The following is a 14185-nucleotide window of genomic DNA, read 5'->3' as shown; positions in this document are numbered from 1 at the left end:
GATGATACCCATAGACCCATAATAGTCAGTTGGAATTGGTGTACCATCCAGGTAAACAAATGTAAAATAAAATTCAAGGGTAGGCTTAATGACTGTTATAGGCAGTGATGGAGAGTAACATATTACAAAAGATAATATATTAATGTAATATATTACAATTTCTAGTAACTAGTAATATAACTAGTTACTTTTTCAAAATAGTAACTAGTTTTTTTGGTAACTAGTAACTTAAATGTGAGTTACCTTTGCTTAAACAAGTGGTTCTCAATATGGGTGGTATAACCTCCTAAACAGTGATGCAAAACTTCTGGGTGTCCCTATATAGTATGGATAGTAATCAGATGTTGGGAAATAATAGGCACTTTGAAGTGGCAATTTGGATAAAAAATTATAACATAATGTTGGCACAACTCATAGCACGTAGCATTTATAATAGATCATTAGAATTAGTCTGGAGCAGAAGCGACTTCATTTTTTTAACACTGCAAGGAGGTGAGAGCTAATGATGACCAGACTCCAGCCCTGCCCTGGTACTGTGGGACTCTCACCCACTAAAACATCTCCTAACACTGGACAATTCTAGCCTGCTAGAGGTCATATCCTTACCTTTTAGTATAATAAATGGCATTGGTTCTTAATATCACCATAAGTCTGAATCAAACTCATCAGCTGAGCACCCGATGCCCCAACCCACTGCACCAAGCAGGACTCTTCAAGTGGATCTATGATCAACCAACTTTTGTCTTGACAATTTTTCATGTTCTATTTAAAATTCTTTTCAGGGTTTCAATTTTTAGTTGCTGAAAATAGACAAAATGTGATGTTTTTTATAGGTCTTGTGCTGCTGGCTGGTTTGGTTTAATTATTATCTGTGACTATCTAGCTATAAAGACAGTTCTCCTTTCGGCTGTGCCCGTTAGGGATAACCATGGTGGATCATCAGTCTGCAGAACAAGTGGCAGTGGAGTTTTACATTGTTGAGTTTGCAGCCCAGCGCCCAACATTCTTCAGAAGGCACACACTCACACGTTAGGCCAATTTAGAATGTTTAATCCACCTGCAGCATGTCTTTGGAATGTGGGAGGAAAACAGAACACCCTGAGGAAACCCACTTAAACTCAGGGAGTGTAGATCATAGTGTGTGTGTGTGCTGTACTTTTAAAGCCTCTGTAGTTCATGGGCACATGCAAAAAAAGTACTGAGCATGTGTAAGCAGAGTGCCATTTTGTGTAAGCATCTGGAGTGAAACCATGTATGTCCATAGCAGTCAGTCAGTTAGCTGGTATAAGTTTTATGTTCCAGTCATCCATCCTGATGTTTGTGTGTAACAAATATCTTAAATGAACACCCAGGCCTCATCATCTTGTTTGAATACACAAGATGAGTGACGACGTTAGAATGGGATCCAAAGTCAAAACTTCTTGAAACCATGAGGTGCACACACAGAAATGGAGGAACATACAACAGTGGTTCAAATGACTCGCAGAAAATATTTCCAGGTTCTTAAATTCATTTAAATAAATTTTCCCCTCAATTAATATAAAGCGAAGCATTCCAAACCAATTACTGAGTAAACAAAATGTTCACAATTGCGACATATTGAAAAAAGTATTTGAAATAATTACGAAAACATTTGAAACAATATCCGAATTATATAAAATGCTCAAAAAAGAGAAAACTACTGTGCTTTTTTTGAAGTATACTACTTTTTCACATTAACTAAAGCTATTCAAAATATCAAGTGTGCAAGGTGTTTGGCAGTGTCACAGTATAGTCTTTTCAAAAACTGCAACTATTTCAGAGAGTCTGTTGTGCAGCTGAATATAATTGCAAGTACCTGGTGTGTGTTTGACATGTATTTGGCATGGCAGAGGGATTTCACAGACCTGATCCGTTTGTGTTTGATGATGATATTGCTGAAAATTGGAGTGTGTTTGAGCAAGAATATGATATTTTCATACAGGCTGCTTTTTCTGATAGACGCACATACAAAAGCATTTATTCTGGTCAGTTTAGCTGGTCTAGAAGCCATTGAGAAAGAACATTAATTTGTGTATGCACCTGCTGTTTATACAGAGAAGGGGGAAGACTGACATATTATGGTACAGGCTGAAATGTGGGAAGACTCTGAATGCTTAAAACGTAAATTTAGAGATGTGCAACCCTCAAACGAATATTACAGTGGAAAGGCACTATTTTACACAAGAGATTAAAAACCTGGTGAAACGTTTGCCGCATATATAACTGACTTGAAAAACAAGGCAAAAACATGCAGATTTGGTGATCTGAGAGATAAGTTGATAAAAGGCAAGCTTGTGTGTGGTGCTAATAATGATGCAGTGAGAGAGATTTTGCTTTGAGACAGTGATTTAACTTTAAGAAAAAATGCAGAGATTTCTCAGATATATGATCTTATAGAAAAGTGCACAAATATGCTTACGAATGAGAAGAACATGCTTGCAGCTTCTTCCAGTGTGAATGTTGATGGTCTGCAGCACACTATGGCTGACATTTGGACCCATCAGAATCAGTTTCTTTGGTGTCTGTGACGCACTTCAAAGAAAGTCAGCTTCTTTGTCATGCTTACAGGGGAGGTATGTATATGATCTCATAGCATCAACTCTTGACAGCATTCCCATCAAGTAGAAGATAGATCAAAAGGTGTGTGCAAGCAGTTTTGTAAAGGCTTTCACTGCCTTCTCAGAATGTGAGAGATCTGAGATTACAAGCATTCTGTCCCAAGATGAGGATGATGATGGTGAAGTGATTTACAACAGAGTGACAGCTGTGCTGAGTCAGTCAGGGCAAAGCTAGAACACCTATTCACTGCCTCCCCATCTGAGATGTGCAGCACACACACTGAATCTAGTTGCCGTGCACGATGCAGAACCTGCTTGTAACGATGCTCAGTATAAAAAGATCATGTGAAGCACCCTGGTCAAATGCTATGCTGCTTGGAGCAAGGCTAGTCGCAGCACCCAAGCTGCTGAGGTGGTTCAAAATAAGTGTGATTTCGCATTGATTATTCCCAATGCGACATGATGTAATTCCACTTTCTACGCGATGGAGAGAATTCACCTCATTGCAACTCGGGGTGAAGGCTTGCTGAATGAGATATGTGAACGGATTGGAATTGTCATCTTCAAGCCTGCAGAAGTTACCTTTGTTGCTGAGTTTGTGCAGGCAATGCAGCCCCTGGCAATGGTTCTGGACATCCTGCAGTCAGAGCTGAAAAGCTTCATGGGAATCCTGATTCCCACCATTGTGTGCCTGAAAAACAAGTTGTCCAAAGTCGGGCAGTCTGTGAAGCTTGTTGTGCCACCAGTTGATGCTCTTCGTAAAGGCACTGAGGTTTGGTTTGATCACCTTCTGGAGTGTGAAGAGCTCGTTGTGGCTAGCATAGTGCATCTACAGTTCCGTTTGCAATGGATGGTCAGTGAAGAACAGAAATTCAGAGGCAAGGCTCTGCTCCTTGATGCCATGCAGAAACTGGATGAACCTGCACATAGGTCATCTGAAGCTTCTACCTTAACTGCTGAAGACAGCATTTTCAGCTTCAAAGAACCATGTCAGTTTATCTTCTCAGATGGACATGTATCTGGCTGACCCTTCCAGAGAAATATCTTCTCTCAACAGTTACCCTATAGTTAAGAAGATATTTCTTAACACTAATACCATTTAATGCACCCATTGAATGCCTATTCCGTCTTGGTGGACAAGTGCTGACTGCAAGAAAAAATAGGCTCACAGACGAACACTTTGAAAAGTTGCTCCTTCGAGCCAACAGAAGTGTGTAGTCATTTTGAATAGTTGTATAAAGTGATATTTTGGTTGACTTTGTTGTGTTAACAGTCTTGTTAGACCTATATGACATGTTCTATAAGCATTTTTGTTTCTTCGGTATTAGTTTTAGTAGATTAGCCTAATGTACATTGTTGAAAATTTGATGGGTTGTAACTTGTGGGTCTTGTGTTGCTGGCTGTGCATACTTTGATTTAAGTATTAAATTGTGACACTCTGACTATAAAGTCTAGTCTCTGTTACTTTGTAAACTGTAAAATGCTATTCATCATTATTGTAGCACTGTGTATACAACTTTAATACACTCGTATTCATGTGCAGCAAGCATGTATTCCTTACACACAAGTACTGTTTGAGTAAATCTGAATATGAGAATTGATAAACTATACTTTTGTAAAAGTAACTCAAAAGTAACTCATTACTTTTATAAGTAACTAGCACAGCACTGGTTATAGGGTTAAACAACCCCCCCCCCCAAAAAAAAAAAAACTTGTCTGTTATGATTCCCTATATTATACCTCTGTTTGATTGCATTTTGTTTTCAGAGTAACTGATTTCCTTTTTTGCTACATTACTTGGACTATAGTAGATTCAGAAGTGCTCATCTATTTTCTGATTGGTCACTTTGTGTATTAAAACAAAGTGTATAATTTTGTTCCTATGCCTGATATTTTTTTAGGACAGGCATTGTCTAAGTACTGCAACATTTTCTGTTTCACTGCAGCACTGTAAATGTTAAGTTAAGGCAGCGAATGTTTATCAGAAAGCTATAGCAACCAGCAAGTACTGAATCAGGAATGTTTATCTTTAAGCTAGCATGGAAACCTGATGTCTAAGAAGCACATTGATTAGTAAGTTCCAAATTGGCTTTTCTTCATATTGTTACCAGTGCATATGCAATATTTAGGAGGGTACAGATGTCATTTAATGGTGGAATTCTAAGCTGACAGTCAGTTGCAGTCTTTTTTTTTTTTTGTGGTATTTTTATTTTTACAAACAATAACTATGGCCTCAGTTATAGACTGGTAGTCATACAGGTGATATCTAATGTACGGCCACCTGAGATAGATAGTGGGCACTATGTACCCACTCAAACAACTTAATATCACAGTGAGTATAAAGTTAAGGATGGGGCATAATGCTTGAATATGTCATCAAATTTGAAATGGCTGAAGATGTGCAGTCTTGTATTATGCACCAGAGCTCACGTCCTGACGTGTAGTTGTGGCAGATGATGATCTTCGTGTTTCACTGTTGCAGTCATTACATTTGAGTAATCTGCTGGCAGGTTGCCCTCAGTCGGCCTGATTAACAAAGTCTTGGGTCCTGCGTCTGTTGCTGTCCCTTCTTCCATGACGTCAGGTCATCAGGGGTATAACACATGCAGCTGATGCCATTACATCAGTCTTTCTTGCCACGTGGTGCCCAAAGCAGAAGCAGTTCGCAAGTGCTGGTCGGCCGACTCCTGAAATTTTCATTTTCGAGTTTCAGAACTGAAGTCTTCAACTAAAAGCTAAGTACCCCGTTGGGGAAACTTTTTCTTGCTCCTTACCGATGTCAGTAAATGTTAATAATTGCATTACTTGTGGGAAGCAAATACCTCATAAGGATTTTCATTTGTACTGTATTCCTTGCCTAGGCCCTGACCATGACGCACCTTGCTGTCGGTTTTGTGCTTTATTTAATCAGCGCACTATCCGTCGTCTGTACATTTTTGCTTCTAAATATTTTGGTTCTCGGTTTAATTATCCAGAAATTACGTCGGTTAGCCATCCGACTACCAGAATACCAAAAAAATGCAAAGAAAAAGACACAGGCCATTGAGGTCCAAAACTGCCGACGACGCTTCTCCTAAGCCAGTCGCCAGTTCGGCAGTACTCAGTGAGGCACGTTCGCAGCCCCTGATACCAGCTACTTCTGATTCGCAGGCCTCTACTGAGACCCATTCGGAGTCCAGTATGCCGCGAGATGCTTCACATATGGAACTCATGGATGTCTCTACCTTGGATGGGTCTGGAGCTGCTGAGCAGGCACTGGCTTCTGAGGGTGTATTCAGGCCTACAGACTTGCATATTAAACCGACTCCCAACTTCAATACTAAGGCCTAAATCTCAATCTGTGTCTAAAAAACTGACGCCCAGGCCACATGTTCAGGCCCCTATGCCTAAAAAACAGATGATCAAAATGGCTGAAGATTTAATTACGCTTATCAGGAGTAGTCGACCCCCCCCCCCCTCCAAGAGGCCTAGGATTGAACTTGACTATGAATCTTCTGAACAGGACTCTATTTCTTCTGACTCTTCTAATGATCTGGATTTGTCCATACCTACTTATGAGGGCTCTGATGCAGAGGATTCCATTCCCTCTGCTTCTCCACCTGAGGATTTCTCTTTTGGGGAAACTTTACATACCTTGAGGGAGCATTTCCACTGAGAAAGTCAGGATTTCTCTGAATCCAAAAAGGCTTAGGGATTTCCTTCTTCCTCAGCATAGGCCTTTGGCTATACCTCCTGTACTAGACATTGTTGATGTGTTTTCGGAATCCAGTATGACCCCTGATTCCTTGCCTCCAGCCCCTAGCTAACCAGACAGTGACTACAGGGTTCCCGAGTCCCACAAATTCCTTTTCAAAAATCCTGTTGCGGACCCTGAAACCATTTCTCAGGTCCCCAAGGGCATTAAGGCTTCTACTTCTAAAAATCCTACCCCTTCTGATAGAGCCTCCAGGGCACTGGATAGATGGGGTAAAAATGTTTATACTTCTGCAACTTTAGCAATCAGGGCTTTAAACTGTCAATTCCATATGCTAAAATATCAACAGCATATCATGGGACTGCTTAAACAGAAAATGATGTTGATTTCTGACTGTGTAAAGAATAAAGATTTACATGATTTATTGCATTCAGCTGAACAAGTTGGCAAACGTACTTTGCAATGTGGTTTTGATTCTTTAGAGGCCTCTTGCAGGAATGCTGTTACTTTGTCTGTTCTTAGAAGGCATGCTTAGCTTAAGGAGCAATCTCTGCCTGATCATGTTAAAGCAAAACTTTTGGATGCTTCTTTACAGCAGGACCGCCTGTTTGGCAATAAGGCTGAAGACGTTCTAAAAAAGATGGAAGATCAAACCAAATCTATGCAAACTGTGAAATATTTCTTACAAGTACAACCTCCTAGATTTAGTAGGCACTGGCCTACTAAGAACTGGTCCTTTCCAGCTCCTTCCAGAGCCACTCCAGCCAAACCCAGACATTCCAAAACCACCAGGTTTCAGTCCCAAGGTACTTTCAGAACTAAGCAATGGGGTGTTTCCACTTCCAAATCTGGAAACAACAAGGCACCACCCTATGGTAAACAGTCTCAATGACTTCCCTTTGAAATTACCAAGCACTTGCATCTTAGCTGCCCCTTTGGGGGGAAAACTGGAAACTTATAACCCAGGACAAATGGGTGTTAAATGTAGTGTCCCAGGGATACAGATTTCATTTCCACACACTGCCAACTCCAAATGGGTGGCCAGACCTGCCCCCAAGTCAGTGGGCAGAGGCTCAGAAACAAGTACTTTCCCCCCTAAACATGGGGGCTATTCAACTAGTACCAGAAGAGGAAGAGAGACCAGGTTTCTATTCCAGACTTTTCCTGGTACCCAGAAAAGACAAATCACGGCGTCCCGTTCTGGACCTGTCTACTCTAAACACCTTTCTGGGCATTCCAAAATTCAAGATGCTGACTCTACACCAGTGACTGCCTATGCTAGGCAAGGATGCCTGGTTGGCAACTCTAGATTTAAAAAGAGGCTTACCTGCATATCCCAATCAGGGAGTCTTGCAGAAGGTACCTACACTTCAAAGCAGGCTGCATGCATTATCAGTTCTCTGCACTGCCCTTTGGCTTGTCTACTGCGCTCAGGGTATTCACAAAGTGCCTGACTCCAGTAATTGCATTTTGCAGGCAAAGAAATATTCAAATATATCCATACCTGGATGGTTGTCTAATTCAGGCAGAAAACCAGACCATTCTTCTAAAACCTCTGTTTGTAAAGAGAGTTCTAACTTGTCTAGGGTACACCATAAACGGAAAGAAATCACAACTGGTACCCTCTCAAAAAAATACATTCCTGGGGGCAAGCTTGAATACAGATGCCAAGATGGCTTTCCTTACGCCAGAAAAACAAATTCATTTGGTGACTTACTTCACACAGGTGGCCACAACAACCGTGTTATCTACAAGGCAAATACTGCAAGCCTTGGAGTTCATGGCCTCCTGCATTCTTCTAATTCCATATGCAAGACTGCATATGAGGAAACTTCAGTGGTACTTAAAAAGTTTATGGAGTCAACGTTGTCACAGCCTGGAAACAATGATTCCTATCATACCTTGCCTGCGCCTAGAGTTCCTATGGTAGGCAGAGGCCTGCCACCAAAACAAGGGACTGCCATTCACTCCATCCCCTGCCGCCAAATCCCTAACTACGGACGCATCAGACTATGCATGGGGGGCTCATCTGGCAGGGAAGTGCATTCAGGGCAAATGGAGCCCAAATCAAATGCACCTTCATATCAATCAAAAAGAAATGCTAGCTGTGCAGAATGCTCTGACACCCTTCAATGACTACCTTCATCCAGGACAATTACTGATAGACTGACAACACCACGGTTATGTGGTACATATACAAGCAGGTGGGTACACATTGCTACCCCCTCTGCAGACTAGCCATGGCATTGTGTAACATGGCCTTGGGATGCCAAGTACAACTACAAGTTCAATTCCTGCCAGGAAAGCTGAATGTTCTGGCAGATGAACTAAGCAAAAATCTCATGGATCCACACGAATGGAAACTGGAACCATGGATTTTCAAAATGTTGACACCAACTGGGGGAGCCCAGACATAGATTTTTTTTGCCTCACCCCAGAACTACCAGTTGGACAAATTTTGCACAAGAACTCATCACAAAAAAGCCTGGAAAGTGAATGCTCCTCTGTCCTTCAGCTGGAAAAACCTTTTAGTCTATGCCTTTCCCTCTCTGCCTCTGCTCTCCAAAGTTCTAATAAAAGTCAAACAGGACAGCCCAAAAATGATTTTGATTGCTCCAGACTGGCCTCGCCAACACTGGTACCCACTCCTGTGCAGTGTGTCACACATTTCTCTGGCACCTGCCTCAGACAGCTTCCTTACTGTCTCGGCAGGAGAACCAAATTCTGCACCCTCAGCTCCAAACATTGAATCTTGCAGCTTGACTAATCACTTAAATTCCCCCTTAGCATCCCTTAGCAAACCTGTGATTGGTGTTATTTTGGAGGTGAGAAGACCTAGTACTAGAAAATCTTATGCTGACAAATGGAAAAGATTCTGTGCCTGGAATCAATCTCAAGGGATGAGCACAGCAGTGCCCAATTTACCTCAGATTTTGCAATACCTAACTGAGATGCTTCACAAGGGCCTGTCTTTTTCTTCCATAAAAATCCATGCCTCAGCCATTTCAGCTCATTACAACAGAGAATCTCCCCCTCTTCTCTCATCCTCTTCTAAAGCAGTATCTCAGAGAGGCCAAAAACTTGAGACCACCCAGGATAGCTCTGACCCCTGCTTGGGACCTTAACTTTGTATTGGAGAAACTCTCTCTACCTCCTTTTGAGCCAGCTGCTACTGCAGACTTAAAATTTCTTTCCTGGAAAATAGCTTCCCTTTTAGCAATCACTTCAGCTAGACTGGTGTCTGAATTACAGGCCCTAATGGCAGTAGAGCCTTTCATCATCTTTCATGCGGACAGGGTGTCACTCAGGACCAGTCCATCATTCATGCCCAAGGTGGTATACAATGTGGCTTTTAATCCATCCATTCATTGCCAACTTTCTTTCCCAGTCCACAGAACAAGGGGGAGCAGATTCTGCATTCACTGGATGTACACAGACAACTTAGATTCTACTTGGACAAGACTAAATCTCGAAGAAAATCTGAACTGCTGTTAGCATTTGCTGCAGGGGAAGAGGGGAAGGCTATTTCAAAGCAAACCATTTCTAAATGGATAAGCCATTGAATTAATTTCAGTTATAAGCACCATGGAAAACCTATCCCCCAGGGGATCGGATCTCATTCCACCAGGGCTGCATCTACAACAGCCTTTCTCAGTGGGGTTCCTACCAGGGATTTTCTAGAAGCTGCTACCTGGAGTTCAGTTCATACTTTCACCAAGCATCATCACTTACCAATTTTCTCTAAATCCAGAGCTAGCTTTGCCACTGCTGTTTTGCAGGGTCTTATAGCTGGTCCTAATGCTGTATAAATCCATCCTCCCAACCATAGCTTTGGGAATCTACCCAAATGTAATGACTGCAACAGTGAAACACGAAGAACATAGTACACTTACCATAAATGTAGATGTTCGAGTGTATTCACTGCTGCAGTCCTGGTTACCCTCCCACCAGACCCTGTTTTTCTCTTATTATATCTCTACTTACTTTTACTATGCTTAAAAGCCTTTTGGTGTATTTGCTTTTGTTTGGAGGTATATTTTTGTGTTTTTAATTATATATATAATATATATTTTGCTCCCCATTTGGGGGGCACCTGACATCTGGGGCAAGAGAAACTGATGTAATGGCGTCGGCTGCATGTTTTATACCCCTGATGACCTGATGTCATAGAAGAAGGGACAGCAACCGATGCAGGACCCAAGACTTTATCAGCCCGATTGAGTGCACCCTGCCAGCAGATTACCCAAATGTAATGACTGCAACAGTGAATACACTTCAACATCTACATTTATGGTAAGTGTACACAACTGTACTTTCCATTGACAGCAAGTAAAATGCATTAGACATTGAACTTACAGCACATATCTTTGTATAAAGGTAGTGTGGGCTGTGATATAAACAAGTGTAAATTACTGCTTTCAGAGCAAACTGCCAGGTACTTGAAGGATAGTAGGCTGGACAGAGACGCCCTTTAAGTTGCTGTATTTTGCATGTTGCACCTGTTTTGTCCCATCTGGCAGGAGTTTATGGTAACATAGATTTAACTGTCTTACATTTCATTAAGATGCTGTATTTTGAATTTATGTGAAGATGCACAGAACTGCAACAGATGTAGTTAATAGGTTTTCACCTGTGTACAAGTAATCCTTTTTATGGAGTTGTAGAGACGTTGACATAAATCTAAAGAATTAGAAGGTATCTAGCATTTTGCAGGTGATCGTAATGCCCTTTGATGAAAGTTAATTAAATCTTCTGTGAATTTTCTCAGGTTAATAAAAACAAGAAGTGGCGGGAGTTGGCAAGTAACCTTAATGTTGGCACATCGAGCAGTGCTGCTAGTTCCTTGAAGAAACAGTACACTCAGTACCTCTTTGCCTTTGAGTGCAAGATTGAACGTGGAGAAGAACCCCCTCCTGAGGTCTTCAGTGCAGCTGAATCAAAAAAGCAGCACAAGATACAACCACCATCTCCTGGTAAGTGCAAGGCTAGCATTCTGTATTACTGGACACACTCTGTGAAAGAGCTGCACAGTTTTCAGCTGGAATTGTGTGACGCTTTGAATAAGACTGCATAATGTTTTCCCAGAAATACAAGTAGCTGTCCAGAAACCAGAAATCTGCTAGTTACACATAATCTGCAGAGAATAAAAAAAATGTGGAGCCTAGTGAGAGTCTGTTGTAAGACTGGCTGGTATAGTAAGCACTGCTATGCTTTAACTTGACTCATAAAACACTGTGGTTTGCACAAAGTGGCAGTGCTTCAACACAGTTTTAAATAATTTACTAAATAAATTCATATAAGCGGAACACAGAATCTGGAAAAGTAGTATACCCTACATTTAAACGAGCTGTACATTAATGCATAGCTGAGAGGTAAAAACAGAATTCATGGGACTCCAGTCAGAAGTTAACTGAGGGCACGTGCCCAAAAAAGATGATAGCTCAAGTAGGTGTAGAAAATAATATGGCATTTATTGAAAAGAGTAGGAGAATTTCTTTGGTGTCCTGGTCTAATTGGCGTTAATCAATATTACTTTCACCCTTCAGTCTCCCCTGAAAGTAGGCAATGCCTGGTGGGAGTAACCTGGTCAAAAACTATGTAAATAGTATAAATTCCAGAAATAATTACCAAACTCTGTGTAGCAATTCCAAGTAAAAGAAGTTAAGAAAGACTGTTGTACAGCAATTTAGAACAGGAATACAAAGAACCTATCCTAATTCTGGAAAAGCATAAATGAGTTACTGGGTGAAAAAATGCTGCAAAAAGACTATCCACTGGCCATCAACTGCACATCATGAAAGCAGAGAGACTTTTTTGCACTATTGTCTAGTAAGCTGTCAGTCGATCTGTTCTCCAAAACCTCAACCATCAACATCATAACTGATGCCCATTTCAATTTTTTACAAACAGCAGTGAGTATGACAAGAAGGCAGCTTAAAATGAAAAAGCCTTGGCTCAGGGTCCCTGGACAGCTGACTACTAGCCATTACCACTCAGGGTGCTCATTTTGTAGGTCTTCCTGTTATAGTGTTGGTAAAACAAAAATCAGAGAGATGGCATTGTGTCTTTACCTTGGAAATGGCAAGATCATTCCACTTTTTAAAGGAGGTGAGTAGCAGAAAATTAAAAACTGTTGGTCAGCAAGTGGACTCAGTATTTTTTTTTCTTTTTAAGTGTTGATAAATGGTGCACCAACAGTTACATTTTTAGACGGTCACAAAAAGCTAGTACATGCTCAGCATGGATTCAGAGATGGTCGCAGTGCACACACAGTACTCATGCAAATGTGTATTTGTTAACAGTGCCATGGGTTAAAGATATTGGTACTAAAGGTACATTTTTTTCTCATTTCAAAATTTCTCAATTTATTATCAAGATGAAGATAAAGATAAGGACTAATGATTAAAATAAGAAAATAATAGAGGCAAATGTTTCCACCAAACTTTGCTGGCATGGGCAGCGAGTTTTCCATGTAGCTTTTTGTGCTAAAAGCAACACCAGAGAAGAAAATATGGAAAACAGGGTTTCAGGAAGGTAAAACACAAGATCTGGAACTTGACACTAGAAAACTCTTGGCTTACATTGAAATGCCAGTGTGCATTGAGAAATAGAGGGACGAAATGCAAACCCAGGGGTTTTTAATGAGTTCAGAAAAAGCTGTTTCCCATAGTACAGCTGGAGACGACAGAATATGATGAAACCAGAAGGTTATAGATAATGTGCAAAACCCTGTTCATCCAGGAGATTAGATGATTTCAAAGCATTTGTTTGATAGTCTGGTGTAAAGTAACATCAGAAGTCATTAAGGGAAGGTAATGCTGTATGCTTTGTAGTAGCAGCAACAATTCATCCAAGATGTCTTGTTTGCTCAGCGTCATTTTGAATCCTCCACGGACTATTCTAGGAATCCTCCACTGATTTATTCTAGGACACTCTAATTGCAATAAGCTGGAAGTGGTCAGTGGAAAAGTAGACAGTCTGCAGTTTGGCTACAAGGGCAAACTGATAGAACCTAGTTACAGATGGGGAGGTGCAAAAAGAGTGGAGAGAAGATAAAGATATTGTAACAGGGAAAGTAGTGACAGCAGTTTTTGGTGAAAAAACTATGGAGCCTACATTTTATTTTTGGAGTCGCTGACATTTTGTTGAAACTTAAAAAATAATTACAAGAGGAGTTTGGGGAGTATGTTGTGGAGAATGACAAATGCGTAAACAATGGGGAACTTATGATTAAAATATAAGAACATTCATGATTCTGTGACATTGGTGCAAGAAACTCGAAAGGGATAGTGTCCTGTTTCCTATAAACAGTACAAAAATAAGGCAACAGCAAAGTGTATCGTTGCTGTTGGAGAATGAAAACTGGTAATACTGCCCAGTTAGTAAATGTTTCTGAAAACAAACAGAAAAGTACTTTCATTTTGTAGACTAACAAATATAAACACAAGATTTCATCAGATTTAACAGACACTCGGTTACACTCATTAGTCCCACACTGAATTACCTGATATGATCCCATGTTAAAGCAAAAACATATTGCTTTGAGTGTGTGAAAACTTTCTACTCTTCATTAAAACATACAAAATTCACATTCTTATTCAAAACTTGACCTTTGCAAGAATGCAAGTATCATTAAAGTTCATCATGTCTCTCCCTCCCAATGTTAATAGAGACCTGATCTAAAATTGCAAAAGTTTAATTTCTTAAAATTTAGTCACACAGTGTTTACAGATAACATTTGTTTGATATGTTTAACTGCATACACTTGTTTATATATCTTGCTTCTGACTAGTGTTTTGCATTCTGCTCTTTTCAGATCCACATGCAAAAAAAGTGTGGGGGGGGGGGGGATGTCTTGTTTATATTAGCAGTAAATATTCAGTTCTTTATAAACGTACCTGCACATTCCACA

General features: G+C 40.5%; 1 protein-coding gene across 7 annotated transcripts in view; it reads left to right on the top strand.

Annotated features, from left to right (window-relative positions):
- ARID1B (AT-rich interaction domain 1B) overlaps window positions 1–14185 on the top strand; it is a 1953609-nt gene that overhangs the window by 1836544 nt on the left and 102880 nt on the right. For all 7 annotated transcript variants that reach the window (XM_044063533.1, XM_044063501.1, XM_044063506.1 and 4 more), the window contains one exon: window positions 11042–11246. In XM_044063533.1, the coding sequence (XP_043919468.1) occupies window positions 11042–11246 (205 nt within the window). The remainder of the gene's footprint in view (window positions 1–11041; window positions 11247–14185) is intronic.

This window comes from Protopterus annectens, chromosome 1.part0 (assembly GCF_019279795.1).
Source record: "Protopterus annectens isolate FY-2018-M chromosome 1.part0, PAN1.0, whole genome shotgun sequence".
NCBI classification, from domain to species: Eukaryota; Metazoa; Chordata; order Ceratodontiformes; family Protopteridae; genus Protopterus; species Protopterus annectens.
Note: the sequence above shows the minus strand (reverse complement) of the source record. Positions and strands in the feature narration are given on the sequence as shown.